Below are 21,649 nucleotides of genomic sequence, written 5' to 3'. Positions count from 1 at the left end.
GGGGGCCGTCGCTGCACGGACACCCCAGGGCAGCCGGGCCCACTCGGCGTCTGATCGAGGGGATGGTCCCTCCTGAGGGACTCCACCGCCCTTGCTCAGCTGTGCCATCGTCCGTCGCCTCGCCTGCCCAACGAGTGGGTGTCGGAGGTGCCCCCAAGCTTTGCTGCGAGGATGTGAGGGGACGGCCTAGGGAAACATGGCTCGCACATGGTTCATCGTGGCTTCCCCCCTCCCTTCTGTTCTTCCTGGGGGGTTAGGTATCCGGTCTGTCCTCTAGGCTCTGCTGCCGACAACCCCTCTCTGTGCCCTCCTAACCCTGGGCATGACCTTCTTACACAGTCCTAGGAATTCTTGTGGAGCCCTAACCACTTGTGACATCACGGACAGACCACCTTCATGTGGATGATGGAGAAAGAGGCTCTTTTTTTTTTTTTGCAATCAGGAGACATCAGTGGTAGGCCCAGGCTGCCTCTCACAGGCTGTGTGATCTCAGGCACATCACCTGGCCTCTCTGGGCTTTAGTTTCCTCATCCACAGAATGAGCACGATGATGCTGGTCCTACCTTAGCACGGCTGAGAGTAGCAAAAACTGCCCGTGGCCATGTGCCTCTTGCCCACTGCAGGTCTGCAGCCCTCTTCTGTTGCCTCCTGAGTGCATTTCCTATTCGGGGGAGAGTAACAAGGGATCCAAACAGCAGTTACCGCTGCTTGAGCACCTGCCATCGTGTCTGACGTCTGTCAGGTGTGTGCTCTGGTTTGGCTCTCATAAGCCCAGGGAGGTAGGAGTGATGTGGAAACTGAGGCTCAGAAGCACAGGGGCAGGGAGGAGGGGGAGGCTTCGCTCACGGCTGTGGGATCCTATACGGCTGACTGTATGCTCAGCCCTCTGCTCACAAATGTTCTCGTTGCTTTTGCTTCGTCTTACATAACCTTTACCCTGATCTTCTCATGGGGCAGTTCTGTGGGTAAGAGGTGGGGCATTTCCTAGGAGGTCAATCTGTTACTGTGCTTCACTGATGATGAGAGAGATCGATCCTCGCTGAGCCCTTGGAGGAGGACAAGGCTCCGGCCATCATCTTGGGCAGGTGTGGCGTCATCTCGGTGATGCCTTAAAACAAGCTCCGTGCCCTCAAAGGGGAGTCTCCACTCCCTTCTGAAATAGTTTGGAGTTAGTTCTCTCCTTTGCACAATCCTCCGTTGCTTTGACCAAAAACAAAACAAAACAAAACAAAAAACAAAAACAGCAGCTCAGAGCTAAGAGTCTTGTCCGACTTCCACTTGTCCAACGCCTTCATTTTCTAGCATAGGAAACAGACCCAGACAGTGGGATGTGCTGCCGGAAGCTACCCAGCCGGTTAGAGAACGGGGGAGGCAGAGCAGAGATCCATTAGTCACATGGGTTTGTTTATTGAAGGCAGGCTCAGGTTTGGCTGTTGGTCTCCATCAAAACATTTGCCTGCCACATTCGCTTTGAGAAAGATCTTCCAGATGGAGAAACTGAGGCTCAGAGAAGCATGAGCAGCTCTAGGTGACCGCCATCAGAGGCTGGGTCCAAGGACGGAGTCATTTCCATCGTCCCACCCGATCTCTCAGGCCCAAGGTTGTAGAAGAGAAAGAAGGGAGGTGGCACCCTGTTGGCTCCCGAGGCCAGAGGGCGGGCAGGGCTCTTCCTGTAGCACCATCTTGCAAATCCCAGAGGTTTATTTGCCAGCTGAGTCACTCAGGCCCCAGGAAAAGTTATTTTTACTTGTAAGTTGGTTGTTTTTCCTTCTGCTCAGAACAGCTGGCCCACCTTCTAGACCCGGGGGTGGGGTAGTAGAGCAGCTCTTTACAAATTCTGTACTTGAAGCAATTTGCATTCCATAATTAATGAACATTAAAATGCATAATTACAAATGGAAACAAATGGCTTGGTGATGTTGAAAACAGGGCTGGGAAGGAGTGAGAGAAAGGGGGCCGGGAGGAGTAAGGCAGGCCCAGCGTGCGGGAAGACGGCTGAGAATCCCCCAGGTAGCCCCCCCCCCCCCACTCAGATCCTCGAGACCTCAAGGCTCAGGGACTCGGGGTCTTCCTGTGGGTCCTCACCTGAAGGGAACAGAATGGAGGCTATGAGGCTCTGGAACTCAGCTGAACTGGGTTTCTTATCCACTTACTAAAAAACCTCTGGCAAAAGAGCAGCCCTCCAAGGAATGAGGTCATTCTGAGATGGACCTGCTCCTTTTCTTTTGCTCACCCCTAGCCCCACAGAGTCTGCCTCTCGAGGCTTCTTTTGTCAACCCCAAGAAAGGGCTTACAGATAACTGAATTCACTGACTTCAGTAATCTCTTCAAAGTAGCAAACTGAATCAGTTTGCAACCTTCAATGCCTTCCAGTTGTACTTAAAATAAACTCAAGATACCTTCCCATGGCTGGAGTCAGGGTCAACAACTTTGTTGTATAAAGAACCATGGAGAAAATATTTTAGGCTTTGCAAGTTACATGAGTGTGCTGATATTGTTTGGTCCCATATATATATTTTTAAGATTTTATTTATTTGAGAGATCAAGTGAGCCCAGGGGAGGGACAGAAGGAAATGGAGAAGCAGACTCCTCACTGAGAACAGAGCCTGACTTAGGACACCATCCCAGGATGCTGAGATCATGACCTGAGCTGAAGACAGATGCTTAACTGACTGAGCCACCCAGGTGCCCCTGGTGTCATATTCTTCCTTCCTTCCTTCCTTCCTTCCTTCCTTCCTTCCTTCCTTCCTTCCTTTCTTCCTTCCTTTATTTAAAGATTTTGTTTTTATTTATTCATGAGAAACACAGACAGAGAGAGAGAAAGCAAGAGCAGCAGAGGGAGAAGCAGGCTCCATTCAGGGAGCCGGACATGGGACTCAATCCCAGGTCTCCAGGATCAAGTCCTGGGCTGAAGGCGGCGCTAAACCGCTGAGCCACCCGGGCTGCCCATATTCTTCCTTTAAAAAAAAAAAAAACAACAACAACAACAACAACAAGCTTTAAAAGTGTAACATTCTTAGTCCTATGCAAAACAGGCTGTGGGGCAGTAGATGTCTTTTCTCCCTTTTACCTACTAAATACAATTAAACATGCTAGAGGTTACATATAAAAACATGAGTCTCTGAGAGGTAGAGAGAAGAAGGCAGACCAGCTAGGAACGTGGGGGCCCAGGGAGATTTGGTGGATAGTAACTTGAGTTGTTTTTTTGTTGTTGTTTATTTATTTATTTATTTTTTGCCTCATGTTCCAAATTTGGAGCTGAAGGAGCCAGCAAGTCAGAAATGCCAATAGTTAAAGACAAACAAACAAACCAGAAACAACCCAAAACCCCAAACCTGCTTTCTTTAGCCAAAGTCCCAGGAAAATGGTAGCCTATAAAAACAGAAAATGTTTTGACAGTAATCACTTTAGCCAAGCATCTCAGAAAAAAACATGGTCCCTCCCCAGCCCATTCTAACAAAGGCCAGGTAGGGAGCTAGACTTCATTCTTACCAGACTGTATACAGTCTGACAATGCAGTCCTCCCCTTTCCTTGCTATACTGATGTCAGAGAAGGCCAAAAGGGGAAACAGGGATTCTACTTCCCCTGACAGTAATGAGAGTAATGAGAGTAATGACACAGTTTCCCTACTGAAACAGTGTCAGAGGAATCCAGATAAAATACAAGGTTTAAATAAGATCCAGAATTAAAACATAATAATATGACATAATGTCCCAAGTCCTTCAGGCTTCCATCAAGAATTACTTGTCATACCAAGGCCCTGAAAGATCTCAAACAACACAGAAAAGGATTGCCAATAGATGCCATTATGAAGATAACAGAGATATTGGAATTTAATAATAAATACGTTAAAATAACCGTCATAAAAATGCTTAAACAAGCAGTTATAAGCACAAATGAGAAAAACAAAGCTTTATCAAAGAAGTAGAATAAATAAAGGAGGAACAAATGAAAATTATATAATTGAAAAACAATCAAAATATTTTTTTGAAAACTCAGTAGATTCACTCAACTAGCAAATGGAGAAGACAAAGGAAATAACCAATGAATTTAAAGACAGAACAATAGAAATAGCCCATAATTTAAAGAATTCAAGCCATAGAGAGTGTGTTCTCTAGGTATAGTAGAATAAAACTACAAAGCAATAACAAATAACAGAAAAATCTTTAAATATTTGGAAACCACACAACACATTTCTAAATAATCCATGGATTGAAGAGAAAATCTCAAGGAAAATTTTTAAAAAATACACTGAACTGAAAGAAAGAAACACACAGTGTATCAGAATTTGTGGGACACAGCGTGATGAAATATGCTTTCCTTATAATTTCTCTGTCTTGGGGATCCCTGGGTGGTGCAGCGGTTTGGCGCCTGCCTTTGGCCCAGGGCGTGATCCTGGAGACCCGGGATCGAGTCCCACATCGGGCTCCCGGTGCATGGAGCCTGCTTCTCCCTCTGCCTGTGTCTCTGCCTCTCTCTCTCTCTGTGACTATCATAAATAAATAAATTTAAAAAAATAATTCCTCTGTCTTTATATTTAATGAGGAGTAAAGTTATAGTCATGAATGCATGCATTAGAAAAGAAGTTTCAGTTAGTAATCTAAGCTTCTACCTTAAGAACCTACATAAAAGAGAACAAAATAAACCCAAAGCAAGCAGGAGAAAGGAAATCAATGTACTTAGAAAGAAAAAAAAAATACACAAAAGTCAGTGAAACCAAAAACTGACTCTTTGAAAACATGAAGAAAATTGGAAAAAAATTGGTAAGACTGATAAAAGGGAGAGAAAATACAAGTTATTAGTATGAAGAATGAAACAGGTGACATAAAATACCATTTACAATGCCTAAAACTAATGAAATACTTTGATGTAAATTCAACAAAACATGCATGGGACATGTACGCTGAAAACTACAGAATGCTGATAAAGATATTTTTAAAAGATCTAAGTAAATGAAGAGACAAACTGTGTTTATGGGTTGGAAGACTCAACATCATAAAGATCTCCATTATCTTCAAATTGATATAAAGTTTTAGGATAATTCCTATCAAAAACCTCAGCGTGATTTTTTTTTTATGGATGTAGACAAGATTTTCCTGAAATTAATATAGAAGGACAAAGGAACTAGGAGAAGCAAAATTCCTTTTGATAAAGAAGAATAAAGTGGAAGAAATCAATCTCCCTATCTCTAGATGCATATAGCTACGGTGACCAAGACTGCAGTGTCAGTAGAAGGACAGACCTACAGATCAATGGACAGACTAGAAATCCAGAAATGACCTACACAGATAACCTCAGTTTGGTTTTTGTTTATTCGTTGGGGGGGATTTTTGTTGTTGTTGTTTTTACAAAGAGGTAAAAGCAATTTAATGGAGAAAAGGGAGCCTTTTCAACAAAGGGTGCTGGCACAATTGCACATTCCCAAGCAAGAAAACAAACCTCAGTGTAAGTCTCACACCTCATGCAAAAATTAACTCAAAATGTATCACAGAATTAATTGTGAAACATAAAGCCATAACACTTCTCGAAAAATACACACACACAAGGAGAAAAATCTTTGAGATTTGGGCTTGGCAAAATGTTCTTAGATTCTAAAAGTATGATCCATAAAAGAGAAAATGGTAACTTGGATTTCATCAAAATTAAAAACATTTGCTCTGTGAAAGCTCATTTGAAGAAGATGAGAAGACAAGTTACAAACTGGGAGAGAAAATATATTTGCAAGCCACATCTCTGACAAAAGTCTAATGTCTAGAATATGTAAAGAACTCTCAAAACTTCACAGTAAAAAAACCCAAATCATTCTATCGGAAAATGGGCAAAAGACATCAAGAGGCATCTCACTGAAAAGGATATACAGATGGAAATCGAGCACAGGAGGTATTCAGCATCACTAACTACTAGGGAAATTCAAATTAAAACCACAGTGAAAGTACTACTACGCACATATCAGGATGGCTAAAATCTATACGTCTATGTATCTATATGGACGACATCAAAAGCTGTCGAGGGTGAATCACACTCATTACTTGTGGGAACTTAAAATAGTACAGCCACTCTGGGAAACAGTTTGGCAGCTTCCTGAAAAATTTAAATATGCAACTATCCTATGACCCAGAAATTCTATTTCTTGGCTTTTTTTTTTCAAAGACGTGAAAACTTATATTTACATAAAAACTTGTATGCTGTTGTTCATAGCCACTGTTCATAAGAGCTAAGAACTGGAAACGACCCACATGTCCTTCAACAGGCGAATGGTTAAACACACGATGGTATGTCCATACGATGGAATACTACTGTGCAAGAAAAAGGAGCTAAATGTTGATCCATCTGGAGGCGTATGGAAAGGGTGCTGAGTGGGGAGTGGGGGGAGCCAATGCCCAAAGCTCACATACTATATGATTTTATTGATGCTATATTCCTGAAATGACAGAAATCCTATCATGCATTCTGAAGAATTCTATAACGTAAAGGAATGGAGAGCATGGTGGTTCCTGGGCATAAAGGAAAGGAGTCAGGCGAGAAGTAGGTGTGGTTTTAAAAGGGCAAACAAAGAATTTCTGCAGTGATGGAAATGCTCCGCATCTTGATTATCAATGTATATATCCCGGCTGTGATATTTCTTTTTTAGTTTTCCAAGATGTTTCCATTGGAGGAAAACTGGTCAAGAGGTACATGGGATTTCTCTATATCATATTATTTCTTATAACTGCATGCGAATTTACAATTATCTCAAAATTTTTAAAAATAGTAATTTTTTTAAAGATTTCATTTATTCATGAGAGACACAGAGAGAGAGAGAGAGGCAGAGACACAGGCAGAGGGAGAAGCAGGCTCCGTGCAGGGGGCCCAACATGGGACTCGATCTTGGGACCCCGGGGTCATGCCCTGGGCTGAAGGCAGATGCTCCCCCACTGAGCTCCCCAGGTGTCCCTCTCCCCCTTTAAAGAAAGGAAACTAAAAAAAATAAAATAAAATAAAATAAAGAAAGGAAACTGAGGCCCAGCTGGGTTCAGGGACTTGTCCAGTTACCCCACGAGGCCAGTGAGCTAACGTGCCTGGACAGGGGTCCTGACCTTCCTCTTTCTCATATGGTGGCGTGTCTCCCATTTGCTCAGGGACACCTTCTCCTCGCCAAGGGGAAGGCTGCTCTGAGCAAGTCCTCTCTGCTCCATTACCTGCTCATCACTCACACTTGCAGGGTTTTTATTTTCTCTTTCAAATTATACTGCGCTTGTTTAACCTGTTACTAGTCCTCTGTCTGACAGGGACGTAATAGGCCTCATCCCTCACGCTAGACTCCTAGCTCCTTCCAATTACCCAGAGCCGCAGCTGCCACTTGTGGAGCGCCGTGCTGGGCATTTGACACATTTCGTTCACTGTATTAGTCATCGACGGCTGCATAACAAATTATCCCCAAATCGAGCTGCTGAACACTAAAAGGTTTTACTGTGTCGGATAATATTTGAAGGTTAGAGATTCAGGAGTTGGGGGGGGGGCGGATGGGGTAACTGGGGGACGGGCCCTGAGGAGGGCACTTGATGGGATACTCTATGTTGACAAATCAAATTTAAATTTAAAAAATGTAAAAAGCAATTATTAAAAAAAAAAAGAAAGAAATTCAGGAGTGGCTTCAGCTGGGTGGGTCTGGCTACTGTGAGGCTGACTGGTCTGATTGGGGCTGGAGGCTCAGCTTCCATGCGGAGTCCTGGGCCGCCGGCAGGTCGGCTGGCTGTTGGCCGGGGACTTCGGGTGCCTGCCCCACGCGACCCCCTCTAGTGCTGCTCATGCCACGGCAGCCGGATTTCACCACAGCAAGTGGAAGAGAGGGAGGGAGACGGAGGCAAGTCTTTTCTAATCTAATCTGGGAAGCGATGTACCATCGGTGCCACCATATGCTATTGGTCACACAGCCTGCGCTGGTGCTGGTGGGAGGAGACGGCACGGGGTGCGAACGCCAGGAGGCGGGGGCCCTTGGGGAGCATCTTCTACGCGGGATACGACTCTGTTTACTCCTTACGGTGATCACATGGAGACAGATGAGGCTGAGTTGCTGGCAAGGGGTGCGGCGGCCGCTGAGAAGCGGAGTCTGGGTGCAGACCCCAAGTCAACACCCAGGCGCGCTGTCCTTCCTGCCGGGCACCCAGAGGCCTCACTCAGAGAGCAGCGAGTGGCCTCTGGGTTGCAGACACTGCGCTCGGCGTGCACAGCAGGAGGGGGACGAGGCAGGAAGGTCCTGAACTACCGGCTCAGCGTTTGGGTGGGGGAGACGGAGGACACGCAGTGAAATGATGGACCTAAAACGCAAGTCATCTGCTAGATCTAGGCTGCCCTCGCCCACCTGCAAGGACTCGGGGCGTCATGTCCACGCCGGATGAAGGGACGAGCATGTGGGGTGATTGGCAACCCCGCTTCAGCTGCTCAGAACAGCTCTCCCATGGTCCCAGACCAAATGCGAGTTTCATTCCAGCTCTGCCTGTCGTTGGCTGGGTTGTGTCAATCAAGGGCCTTCCCCTCCCTGAGCCTCAGTTTCCCACCTGTAAGTCATCCTCCAATTTGTCTTCAGCCGTAACGTGCTTCCATGTCAAGGGTAGTAAGTACGGTGGGCGGAGCCCCAAGCTGCGACCAGGGCCCTGCACCCTCTGCTCATGTGTCAGGGGGTTTGGGGTGATGGACATTCTTCTCCTCTCTGAGCCTCGATTTTAAACTCAGGACATTAGGTCAGCTCTGCATCCCTCTTGGCCCCGGTTCCCGAGCCAGGACCGACCGGGGAGTGGAGTGGGTTGCCCCAGTTGGGAGCTACGGAGCCAGAGGGCCTGGAGAGCGGCGTCTTCTGATCTGTGAAATGGGACTTAAGGACACTGCCCCCTGAGCTGGTTCCGGTGGCCGCCGTACCAAACCACCGCAAACTGTGTGGCCTCAGATGCCGGGGCTGTACCCTCTCTCGGTTCCAGAGGGTGGAGGTCTGAAGTCATGATGCTGTCAGGGTCCTGCTCCCCTCACACCCCCTGCCCTGGGGGCTCCCTGGCTTCCTTCCATCTCCCTGGGGTTGTGGCCTTTGCTGACTTGGGGCCACGCCGCTGAGGTCTCCGCCTGCCCGCACACGGCCTTCTCCTCTGTGCCTCTAGGACATTCAGGGCCACGTTTACATCCACCTTGATAATCCACGTGGGCCGCTTAATGCAAGAATTTGTTTAATCCCGTCTGCCAAAGCTTTTACCGTAGCAGGTGACATTCCCAGGCTTCAGGGCTCAGGACAGAAACGTATCTTGGGGAGAAACATCGTCAGCCTCCCACGCTGCCTCATAGGTCTGCCCTAAGGGCCAGCCGAGTGAAAACAGTTAAGTGTTTAGGTCTTGCCTGGATTACGGAACCTGCATTTCATTCATTCATTCATTCATTCATTCATTCATTCATTCATTCATAATTGTTTAAAATTGTTATTGGTGTTCAATTTGCCAACATGTAGTCTAACACCCAGTGCTCATCCCGTCAAGTGCCCCCCTCAGTGCCCGTCACCCAGTCACCCCATCCCCCCGCCCGCCTCCCCTTCCACCACCCCTTTGTGTGCTCCCCAGAGTCAGGAGTCTCTCATGGTTTGTCTCCCTCTCTGATTTTCCCCACTCAGGTCCCCGCCTTTCCCTTATAATCCCTTTCTTTATTTCTTATATTCCCCGTATGAGTGACACCGTAGGATGATTGTCCTTCTCAGAACCTACTTTTTTAAAAGAACAAAAGTAGCAGAGAATCAGCAGGGGGTGGAAGCACTCTGAGTGACTCCGAGAGCTGGGATGTATCCTGTCACCTGGTGAGAAGGTCAGTCATTCCTCCCAGCGCTCACCCCCGAGTCCCTGCGGACAGACACACCAGCCCCGAGGACCCGTAAGTGGCTCCCGAACGACCCCAGGAGCCGGTGCCCTCCTGTCCGACCATAGGTACTCCCAGACAAGCAGGGCCTTCCTCCGAGCTTGTATTAATATTTACAGCACTTCACTCACATGGAAAATTGATTTTTCTTTTTAAGCACAAAATGTGGCCGGTTTTATAACCTTTCTGCAGCTTGACAAAGGCCATTTATAACCTACTTTCTCCGTCACCCTCCCCGGCGCCAGTCTCAAATGTCTCGGAGGACTCTCGTGCATTTGTAATTATGGATTCTTCTTAGGCAAAATTTAATTTCCAGGAGGGTGACCTTTTGTTGTTGTTAGTGTTGTTGTTGTTGTTGTTACTGTGGTCTTTGTAAATAATTGATTTTTGCATGTGTGTGTGTTATTGACGCCTTGCAGGATGGCGGCTTGGGGGAAGGGCCCGGGGAGCAGGGCGTGGGCGGGCAGGTGTACTGTGGGGGCACTTTAATCAGTGATGTCCAGTGATGGATGAGGAGGGCTGAGCTCTGGGTGTTCATCTCTGTGGACAGGAAATGCCAGCAGGGTGACTGAAATTAAAGCCCGGTACCTGGTTTTCAGTCCCAGATGCAGGAAACTTGGTACTGCTTCTCCGCCTGCCACACAGGGCGAGATGAGCTCGGCTCATCAAATGATGGAAAATAAATGGCCAGTTGTCCCTACGGCGTGGGATCTTCCATTGACGGGGCTCTTGGCAGATGCCAGGCAAGGCGATAAGAGCATTTATTTGACTGCGGCCACTCCCCTGGGATTCATTGGGGGTTTTAGGGCCCGGAGGGCTGCTGGTTTGGTTACCTGGAGAGAGGTGGCCATGGCCGGCCGAGGATCTGAAGCACCAGCAGAGGACCTCACCTCTTGGCGTAAGGGAGATTCCAGGCATGGTCCTTGTGGACAATGCATTTATTTACTTCAGCTGGGGAGGGATGATTTAGAGGCACCCCTCTGTTGGCCGTTAGGAGGATGGTGTGGAGGAGACCAGACTGCAGTTTGTGGGCTCCAGCTGTGGGCATCCCAGAGGAGGCCCCATTCAGGACCCCGGAGACAGGGATGGAGACGAAGGGGCACATTCAATACAGGAAGGGGGAGAACTCGTGGGACGGGTCCCACGTTGCCGAATTCTGAAGTTAGGTGCACGCTCCCACCACCCAGTCTAAGCTTCGGCCAAACCCGTAGGTGCAGGTGCCGCGCCCCAGGAATAGGTAAGGAGGCTGAGGCCCGGCGTCGGTGAATCCCTGGCCCGGATGGCAGAGGGGGAAGAGGAAGAGCTGGGATGTAGATTCATATGGGCTGCAACTCTGTATCTGGCTGCCTGTCAGAGTGACGTATATATATTTTTGGACCCGCGGCAGACCCGACTGTGCTACAATAAGTAGGGGGCGATGGGAGCCCCGGCGATGCCCGTGGGATTGCAGCGTGCGGCCCGCGCCCCCGCGCTTCGCTGCCGGGACCTCCTTTGGTTCCCACGAGGCTGCTGAGATGCTGATGACAAAAGGCCCGTCCCCCAGGCAGGCACCTGAGGGTCCGCGTGGCCACAGGACGGTTCGCCGGCCCCATGGAACAGTCTCCGTGGTCCCCCGAGGCGTGGCCCGTCCCAGAGGGTGGGGGGAGAGGGCGTGACGGACGGCACCCAGGCCCTGACCGCCCTGTTGCTCTCTCCCGAGCAGTGCCCCGAGGAGCTGAGGCCCATGAAGGACGGCTCGGGATGCTACGACCACTCCAAAGGGATCGACTGCTCCGACGGCTTCAACGGCGGCTGTGAGCAGCTGTGCCTGCAGCAGACGCTGCCTTTGCCCTACGACGCCACCTCCAGCACCATCTTCATGTTCTGCGGGTGAGTGTCGGCCGCTGAGGCCGCAGCGGGGGGACCCGGGGAAGGTCGGGAGCTGCGGGCGGGCCCCCGGAAGGGGCTCTTCCAGACAAGGCCACAGGACCGTCTTCTCTTGGGTAGAGGGACGAGGACAGGAAGAAGTAAAATAAGTCACTGGCGAAGACTCAGAATCAATGGGATCCATGCCCAGGCTGAGTCCCGGGGCGGGGACTGTTTTGTGCCGGAGCCCCCTGCCCCTTCGGTGTCCCCTGGAGCCCCCAGCTAGGAGCCGGCACCTGGAAGGGGCCGCGGAGAAGCCAGCAGGTGCGTGCTGAGGCCAGGCTTCCAGCCTCGTTCGTGCAGGACCTGGAGGGCGGTCAGGGACGGGCTGCCTGTGCCCTGGAGCCCTAAGTGAGAGGAGACCTGCCTGGGGGGGCGGGGGGCAAGAAGGAAGCCCCATGGGCCATTGCTAGACCTCGGTGGGATGTAAAAATCCCTCAGAAACTGCAGGAAGAGCACCTTGGGAGCAGCTTGCAGAGCGCCCCGGGGCAAGCCACTTGTCCTCGGGCCACTCTGACCCCCTGTAAAATGACAACTTTGGACGGCGGCCCCACCATTTCGTCCCGTTTGCCTCGTTCCGAGCGCGGAGTTACCTCCGTCACAAGTGGCACCCCGCACAGGACATTTTCTTCTCTCCGTCACTCTCCTTGTGGTGACATCTTCGTTTTTAAAAATCAGCTCATCCAAATAAAAATAATAATAATTATTTTTTAAAAAAATCAGCTCATCCCTTGACCTTCGGTGACTCGCACAGATGATCCGTGCTTCTCCTGCAGGAGCGTCGGTCCCCGAGATAGGCTCAGGGCTTTGCTCAGATGGAAAAACTGTGAGATTGAACGAGAACTTTTTCAGAACTACGGTATCTGGCACAAAAGGGTGGGGCCGCGTGTCGGAGTTTAATCCCAGTTTAACAGGAAATTAGTTTTACCCGCCTGGCTCTAGTCCTGGGCTCCCGAGTTTTCCTTCTGGGACGTGTTTTGGGGTCTCGCCCTCTTGCCCCGGTTACACTTGGGGCTGCAGGTGCCTCTGAGCAGCTGTCGGAGCAGCTTGCTGGAGGCCCGAGATATGTACCCGTAAAATAAATAAGAAATAAATTAGTGTATGCAGACCTGAATTTATAGCTGTCTCTCCTCCGCGTAAGTGACTGCAGGGCAGTGTTGAGTAAATTATGCATGGGCTTAGATCTGAGGCTTGAATACACAAGCAGCGGTGTTCTTATCATTATTTTTCTCCCTGTGCACTTGCGGTTGTGTGTGTGTGTGTGGGGGGGGTCCTTCTGTGGCAAACAACAACAGGACCGGTGGCAGCAGGGTCCCAGGAATGGGCTGGGCCGCCTCCCCTCCCCGCGCCCTGCAGGGGTCAGGCGGCGTCCGCAGACGTTGACCCTCCTTCGAGCTCCCCGGAGAACAGGCCTCCCAGGACACCCTGCTCTTCGGTTTCCTCGTCTCTAGACTTTTTAGTAATATTGACCTCAACGTAAAGATGGTCGTGAAGAATGCAAAGTGCTTACGGTTTATAAGTCCAATAAGGTTGAGTCAGGTGCCCAAGGTCGCGGGGCTAGTACGGCTTGCTCACTGCCTCTCATGAGGTTTTGGAACACAGGTGAGGTTTGCTGGGGTGAGGTCCGGAGCGGACACCAGGAACGAATTCTTGAGGCATCTTGGGTGCAAAATGGTGGTTTTATTAAAGCCCGGGGCCAGGACCCGTGGGCAGGGAGAGCTGCTGCCCCGGGCCTGTGACGGGAGGCTGATGACGTGCCTGGGAGTTGGGAGGGGTTTGGGGATAGCTGCTCTCTAAGGGATTCTGGAAGCAAGGTTTCCAGAACCTTCCAGAAGGTTTCCCCCTTGTAGGGGGCTGGCTATTGTTGGGAAAAGGTCACTTCCTACAGTCTAATAAAGCCTGAGTCATGAGCCCCTCAGATGTGTATCCGTGGGCCACGTGCTTGGGGGATGATCGCCCACACGTGTCTTGGGGGGTTAGAGATAAAGGAAATTTCTAAAGGAATTTTTTATATGTTAAAGTAGACTCACAGGGTCCTGGGGGTGGGGCTAAGATTGCCTTTTGTCCTGAGCGAAGTATGAGCATCGAGGCAGCTGAGTCTGTCCAGGAAGGTCCCTCTGCCTGTTTCAAGGGCTTGTCAACGTGCCACCCGGGCTCGGGCTTTGTCCTCAGCCAGCCCCGTGCTCCCCCATCACCTCCTGCCTGTGTGACCTTGAGCAAGTTCCTTACCATCCCTGTGCCTCCCTCTCCTCACCTGTGAAACAGGGATGGTGATAGCATCTCTGTGTGGAGTTGTCGTGAGGACTGAGATGCGTTACACCGCGGTGGGTGTGACTACCTGTACCTGTACCCCCCCACCCCCCGCCGAGCTCCCACACAGCACCTTTTGAAGTACAGTTGAGACACAATATATCCGTCTTAGATGCACAACCTAGTGATTCGACATTATTCCGAGGTGCTCACCTCTGGGAGCAGTTACAACGTGTCAAAGCTATCACACCACTCTGGACTGTATTTGCTAAGTCATCCGTTCCCACCCCCTCCAACCCTTTCCTTATTGATAACTGACCTTTGTTCCCGCATCCCCCCCATCCCCCCTCCTGTCTCACCTGTCCCTCCGCCTCCCCTCCCTCCCCTCTGGCGACCACCTGTCTGCTCTTTGTATTCCTGTTTCTGTTTCATTTTGTGTGTTGTGATGTTTAGATCCCACAGAGGAGCGAAATCCTATGGTATTTTTCCTTCTCTGACCTCTCTCAAGAAGCATAACGCCCTCCGGGCCCATCGTGTTGTCACAAATGGCAGGATGGCATCCTGTTGGTACGGCTGGTGAGATCCCACTGCATCTCTACCCCGCGTCTTCTCTACCCATCCATCCCCGGATGGACACGGGGGCTGCTTCTGCGTCTTGGCTCTTGTAAATGGTGCTGCGACAGACATCGGGGCTCGTGCATCTTTCCCAATTAGTGTTTTTCGTTTCCTTCAGGTAAATACCCAGAAGTAGAAGTGCTGGATCTCACCGTGGTTCTATTTTTGATTTTTTTTTTTTTGAGGAACCTCCATACTGTTTTCCACAGTGGCTGCACCAATTTACGTTGCCACCAGCAGTGCACGGAGGCTCCCTTTCTCCCACATCCTCGCCAGCTCCTGCTATTTCCTGTCTTTTTGATACCAGCCTTTCTGACAGGTTTGAGGGGCTAGCTCATTGTGCTTTTGATTTGCATTTTTCTGATATTTAGTGATGTTGAACATCTTTTCACGTGTCTGGTGGCCTCTGGAAGGTCTTGTCAGAGATGGTGGCTCTTCAGGTCCTCTGGCCATTTTCTAATGGGGTTGTTTGTCGGTGTGTTGGGTGATGATGTACCGGGTATGGAGTCAGTATCCAAAGTATATGAAGAGCTCTGAAAATCTTAATTAAATAAGACTGAATGGGCACGGGGGTGTGCTGGGAGCTGTTGAAGCCCATCCAGATGCTGAGGAGCAGGACAGAAAAGACAGGAAAACCCCGGGTCTCCTAAAACCCACTGCAGTGTCAGGAGGACAGGACGTGTTTTGAAAATTGCCTATTAGGGATGCAAATGAGAAGTTACCCACACTTGTTAGAAGCACTATAAACAAAACAATGAAAGCCATTAGCAGGTACTTGTGAGAAAGTTGGTGGAGAGAAGCCGCAGGCCTTTGCTTTAAGCAAGGAAAACAAACCTGTGCTCAAGGACACCTTCCAGAGGTGCTCTGAGCTCCCTGACCTTTCTGAGCTTCCCCGCCCGCCCCGTGCAGGCTTAATAGAGTCGGTGCAGCTCTTAGGAGGTGTGTCCTACGTGCCCTGACCCTGCTAAGTGCTTTGATTACAATGTGATTCTCATAACAACTCTACAAGGGAGGGTCTATTAGGATCCCCCGTTATCACCAAGAAAACCAGGCACAGAGTGGCTCTGTGACTTGCCCAAGGTCACACAACTGCTAAATGGAGGCATTAGGGTTTCAACCCAGGCTGTGTGGCTCTAGTCTGTGTCATTCCTGGCCTTTGGCCACTTCTAGCTATGGAGCCTTTTTTTTTTTTTTTTTAAGACTTTATTTATTCATGAGACACACACACACACAGAGAGAGAGAGAGAGAGAGAGAGAGAGAGAGGCAGAGACACAGGCAGAGGGAGAAGCAGGCTCCATGCAGGGATCCGGATGCAGGAGGGACTCGATCCCAGGACCCCGGGATCACGCCCTGAGCCCAAGGCAGATGCTCATTCCCTGAGCTCCCCCAGGGGCCCCAAAAGGGTTGTATCCTTGCTGTTGTCAGGTTAAGGTTGCTTTTCCTTCTAGGAAGGCATTAACATTAAGATCCTTGGGAGCTTCCTGGAGGAATATTCATCAGTGGACTGCAAGTTGTAAGGACATTTAACCTTCTGGAAGCGAGGTTATTGATAAAAATGCTTTGTTCTGGAAAATTACTAAGACATTTGTGAACTGAGGGCGACACTTCTTGCAGGGTTGTGATGTCTGTAGGTGAACTGTTTGTGTTTCCCCTCCTAGCCTTCGGGCAGCCAGGAGAGCCTGTGGAGGCCACGCAGATCCCACGGGGGAGGACGTGGGCGTCCACTTCTGCTTTGTCCTCAGCTTGCCTTCCTTTCCCCTCATCACAGCCCGGAATTCCAGTTTATCCCAGGGGCATCTGGGCAAGCTTGCAGACTGGACCTCTTGCCAGCTGCCCTGATTGTCAGCCCCTAGTCAGGCCAAGGTCCGCACGACTGCGTAAAGTATCTGGCCCTGGCGTCACCCCCTGCTCCTGCCCCCCCAGCCTGAGCTTCTCTCTGTGGTCGCCCCATGGCTCTTTGGACCTACCTGTCTTCCCCTGTGGTCCTCATCACACTGCGGACGCCTCATGGCCGGCGACGAGGCCTCAGTCATCTGTGGACATCCTTTGTCACTCCGCTTTGGTTGTGATACGGGAGGGCTTGGTTCTTGTCTCACGGAGTCAAAGAATGAATCTCACAGACACAGGAGTGAGCAAAGGGATAGAAATTTATTAAGATACAGAGAGAGCTCCCGGGAGTGAGAGGGGGACCACCGAGGGCTTGAGGGTTGGTCTTTTATTGAGAGCCTCACCAGGAGACCTAAATCCTTTTAACATTATCTACTGGCATCACCACTGAGTAAGGACTGGTGGTAACATCTTTAATGGCTTGCTTCTTCTTTGGGGTCTGGTTATTGTCTGTTGGTCACAGATGAGTGTCATAACAAGACGTGCTCCCCCCACACCCAGGGCAGGGTGCTCTGGCTTCTTCCTTTATCTCTGGTTACCTTACACCTCTGTATTTTTGGGATTTTCGTGGGCCTGCTTCTGTGGCCCTCCATCTAGCCCGTTTGTCCTTCACTCAGTTGTCCCCAGAACTGCTTCAAAACTGCAATTGTCGAATTAAAGAATTCATCTCCCTAGGATTTGTTGTGCTTACTCTGCCTGGTCCTTTGTGGGGACTTGAGTACAAGTCCTTGCCCACCAGGGACAGAGGGGACACTGAGGATAGGCGGCTGAGCCTCACCTGACCCGATTGATGTTGATGGAGCACAGGCGGCCTCATGGCAGAGAAAAGCAGGTGAATTTGAGAGAAGTGGAGAAGGTCATTGGAAACTGAGCAGAAGCATTCAGAACGAATCTTACAGGTGAGGGAGCAGCGTCCCCCCCACCTCTGTAGGTTACCTAGCAACCAAGTTTGTATCATTTGTAGAGTGTGTGTATAATGGATTCCGTGCATTCTTTGGTGAGAACTTAGTATTATCCACATAAACCCAACGTATAACACACACACACACACACACAATATAAAGACAGGACCAACCAGAGCCATTTGTAAGGAGAGAAGCAGAAAGGGAGGAAGGGTTTCAGGAGCCTGACATGGGGGCGTCACTCAATGTGAGATAAATTCAGCTCTGGGCTTCTTGGCAACCAGAGTCAACACGGGAAGGAAAAACAACAACAACAACAACAACAACAACAAAAAACCCCAAACCCATAGTGGCTTATACAGTTGTCTTGACTTGACAAAAGGAAGGCTGAGGTTTCTTTTGCTTTAGGAGGTAAACTACCTTTTCCTGACATAATTTGCTGGGAGACACGTTCCCTGTATGTTTTTAAAATAAATCGTGGTCAAGTCCATTAATATGCTTGAAGTTTCGAGTGTTTCTCGGATCTTTCTGAGGAGGGAACTGAGGCCCGGCAGGGTCTCACAGCCACTTAGGAGGTGACACTGGGACAAGAGGCTCCCAAGCTTCTCTCTCCAAAAGGGGATGTGTTTAATGTATTTGCATGTAATTTAATTTAAAATGTAATGAAAATGTATTGAAAACCAGGGGCTCACAGAGCATGTCCAGCCTCACATAGTCCTTACCAGCATATGCATATCGTTTTAATGTCAATTTTTATGTGATTTTAGGAGGGAGAAGAGGTCAACACATGTGTTTGATATCCATCGTGAACTGGAGGCCGCTCACTCTCCCCGTCAAAGCTTGCACGCTCTCTAGTAGAGGGAAACGCCGGCCTCTGGGAGGGAGACACTGATCTGACCTCTAACCACCAGTAACTAGTTGCAGAGGTGTGGGAGGCATTCGTTTGGACGCTTGTTTTGTTGTGGTTTCTGACTTTTAGGCTACATCCCCCTTCCCCCGACTTCTGATGGCAGGAAGAGGAGTTTACCTCCCAGGGTTCACACAGAACATCCACGTTCTTGTCAAGCATTACAACCTTATGCTCCCAGCCGCTTGAAACATTTTGCACAAAAGCTCAGGTGTAAGACATCTTCATGGACAGTTGATGGAAGCGCACACAAGTTCGTCTACTCGTTCAGAGAGGGTGTTTCCACGATGGGCTCCGTGAAGCCTTAGTCCCGTATGCAGCTGAAAGCCAAAAGGGGCAGCTCAGGGGTCAAGACCCACATGGGAAAGTCTTTAGTCTAGACCTGCCTTTAAGGTTCGCTGTGCACCTGGGGATAGGAAAGGCCCTGACAAATCCTGCAGTGGTCAAACATATATCTCTGGTTGTAAAGTGACCACATTTTCCATTTTCACATCTCCAAAATTAGGATGCATTTTACATTCCATACTTTGACAGTTAAAAAAAAAGTTTTTCTTAGTGTTAGGTGAAATGCTAGTTTTAAGGGTCTTATGGTAGATACATTGTTATATAATTTAATCACAATTGCCCATGGAATTCTGTTTCCCTTCCCTTCTTCTTTCTTCTTTTTTAAAGAATACCCCTAGATACCTTACATTCAAAATGGATTTTCTATAAACTAAAGTTTTCCCTCACATGAAACCTTCAGATAGAGACCACTCTGAGGACAGTCTTACTAATCTTTATTTTGGTTAATGTTGGGACAAGCCTGAGGGCCTTCATGAGAAAGACCCCCATGACGTTGGTTGGAAGGATTTGTGTGGCTGAGGACCTTACCTTCTAGGCCACAGAGAGCCCTGGTCCTGACAGCCCCAGGCTGGCATTCATCACAAGTGTCAGATTCAGCAAAGCTGGAAGAGCACCTGTTGCCCTCTTGTCTTGGTGGTAGGATGCTCGAATCATCCCCGACACTGGTCCAAGCCTATAAGGTGTGCAGTTTTTTGAGCTCTTCTTACCTGACCTTTTCTCTGTTTTTAGTTTTTTTTTTTCCCCTAGGATTTGATTCTCTCCCCTATTAAAAAAAAAAAGTTTCTAGTCTATGCATTTCAATATATAATTTTTGGTTCTGTGAACCACTGAGGAATGAATGAATACCTGAGCACATAACTACACGAATAGATAAATAAATACTCTGCTACTCTGAGGATCTGTGTAAACGCCCTATCTCTATAAGGTCCTGATTTCCTCTTTGGAAAGACAAGCAGATTGGAAGTAGTCATTTTTGCTGAAGTAGAAGGAGTGCTAGATTCGGAGTAATACGATCCAGGTCAAGGCACTGGTTGTTCAAAGTGCTCCTGTGATCTTGGTCGTGGAATTTTAAAGTGCCAAGCCTTGGGGTCCTTGGTGGCGGTATTGAAATGAAACTCCCCATCTCATGATACTGCTCTAAGGATTAAATAAAATATGCTGTTGGCTAAACACGCATAGGTTTTATGGTGCAATCTCTAAGGACCCATCTAGTTCTAGTGTTCTCTATAATGTGATAGGTGTGTTAAGGGTAACACATTCATTGCCTTCAGCTAAAATGCCCAGTTTGTATCTTTGTACTTATTTTATGTTTTTCATTTTGGCATATGTATAAATATAGTTTCATGCAGATCTTGGCTGGTTTCCTGTGAGCCTACACGCTTTAGAATTTCTGTAAGAAAATCTCCCAGACGACAGAATGTTCTAAAGAAACTGTATAATTATGTCGCATGGAAAAAAAAAAAAAAAGAACAGAAACCAACAACTAAACAGACCTTTGCATAAATCATCCATCTTTGCCCTGAGGTAGCTTGGGGGAGAGAGTTCCTCATGTTTCAAAACTCAGAGGATCATTTACCTCTGAGTCCCTGTGTTTTTAGGAGTCCCTGGTTTTTCCACCTCCCTGAATCTCTTCAGTGTCTTACTAAATATAATAAGGGGCCTTTTATCTCCCCTCACTCCTCTTCTGCTGAGCCACACACAATCCTTTCCTACCTCCAGACAAAAAACAAAACAAAATCACCATGAACCTACAATTGTAATATGCCTAAAATCTCACACACACACACATACACGCACACTCACACTCACTTGCTTTGAAATATGAACCCCCAGGTCTACATCCTGCCACCGCTGTCAACAAGTGTCAACACCGCTTCATGGGCAAGTCACTGAACCACTCTAAACTAATTTTCCTATCTGAAAATAGGAGCCATACCTCCGTTAGGATCTTGCATTGGTTTCCTAATCAGTCACCACAGACTTAGTGGCTTAAAACGTCACAGAGTTATTATTTACAGCTGTGGAGGTCAGAATTCCCAAAATCCAGGCATCAGTAAGACTTGAAGGCCAGAGGAACAGCCTGTTTCTGTCTCTGTCTTTTCTCTGTTTCCACATTGTATCTCCTTCTCGGGCACATATGTCTACTTCTCATGCTCTTAGAAGGACCCTTACGATTACACTGAGCCGACCCATATAATGCAGAACAGTCTTCCCATCTCAAAAGTCTTAATCACACGTGCAAAGTTCCTTTTGCCACGTGTGGTAACATATTTGTGGGCTCTGCAAATTATGACACAGACATTTGGGGGGCAGTATTATTCTACTTATTACAGGTTGTGATAGGAAGCTAGTCAGTTCATCCATAGAAAAAAGACTCCAGTAGACTGTGCAATCCGGACTGTAGGGCTGAGCTGTGCATATGTGCACGTGTGTACGCATGTTTGTGTATACATATGTCATACGGATGCACGGATGCATGTGTAGGTATGTAATGTACATATTTAAATGTAATAATTGCATATGCAAGTGCTCATATATTTAAAATATATAAATAGTAAATGTATTTCCGATGGATGGCACATCAAAGTTCCCAATTATGTAGCTTGAATAATAATAATAAAGAGTCGAAGAAAGGCCACTCTGTTGGCTTTAAGAAATCTGGATCTAGAGAGAACTCTACACGTAGAATTTGAGAAGCACTGGAAATGATTTTACACTCTCTGGTAAATGTAAATGGGCTAACATGAAATAATTGGAGCGAGCAATATATGACCATAATAGTACTAATAACTAGCAGCAGCAGCGTTGCAATGCCACCATGTGTGACAGGAGTCTGCGTCATGATAGATACAATGTTGTCCTTTATGTAGGTTATCTCTGTTCTCACATTGACCCTGTGATCAGGATAACTATTATCCCCACTGAATAGATTGTGACACTGAGGCCTAGAAAAGTTAACAGATGGGATC

At 48.4% G+C, this 21,649-nt stretch overlaps 1 protein-coding gene across 6 annotated transcripts in view; it reads left to right on the top strand.

The window, feature by feature from the left end:
• ASTN2 (astrotactin 2) overlaps positions 1-21,649 on the top strand; it is an 850,745-nt gene that overhangs the window by 518,860 nt on the left and 310,236 nt on the right. For all 6 annotated transcript variants that reach the window (XM_077913090.1, XM_077913089.1, XM_077913088.1 and 3 more), the window contains one exon: positions 11,571-11,737. In XM_077913090.1, coding sequence (XP_077769216.1) covers positions 11,571-11,737 — 167 coding nt within the window. The remainder of the gene's footprint in view (positions 1-11,570; positions 11,738-21,649) is intronic.

The sequence above is a fragment of the Canis aureus genome, chromosome 10 (assembly GCF_053574225.1).
Source record: "Canis aureus isolate CA01 chromosome 10, VMU_Caureus_v.1.0, whole genome shotgun sequence".
Classification (NCBI taxonomy): domain Eukaryota; kingdom Metazoa; phylum Chordata; class Mammalia; order Carnivora; family Canidae; genus Canis; species Canis aureus.
Note: the sequence above shows the minus strand (reverse complement) of the source record. Positions and strands in the feature narration are given on the sequence as shown.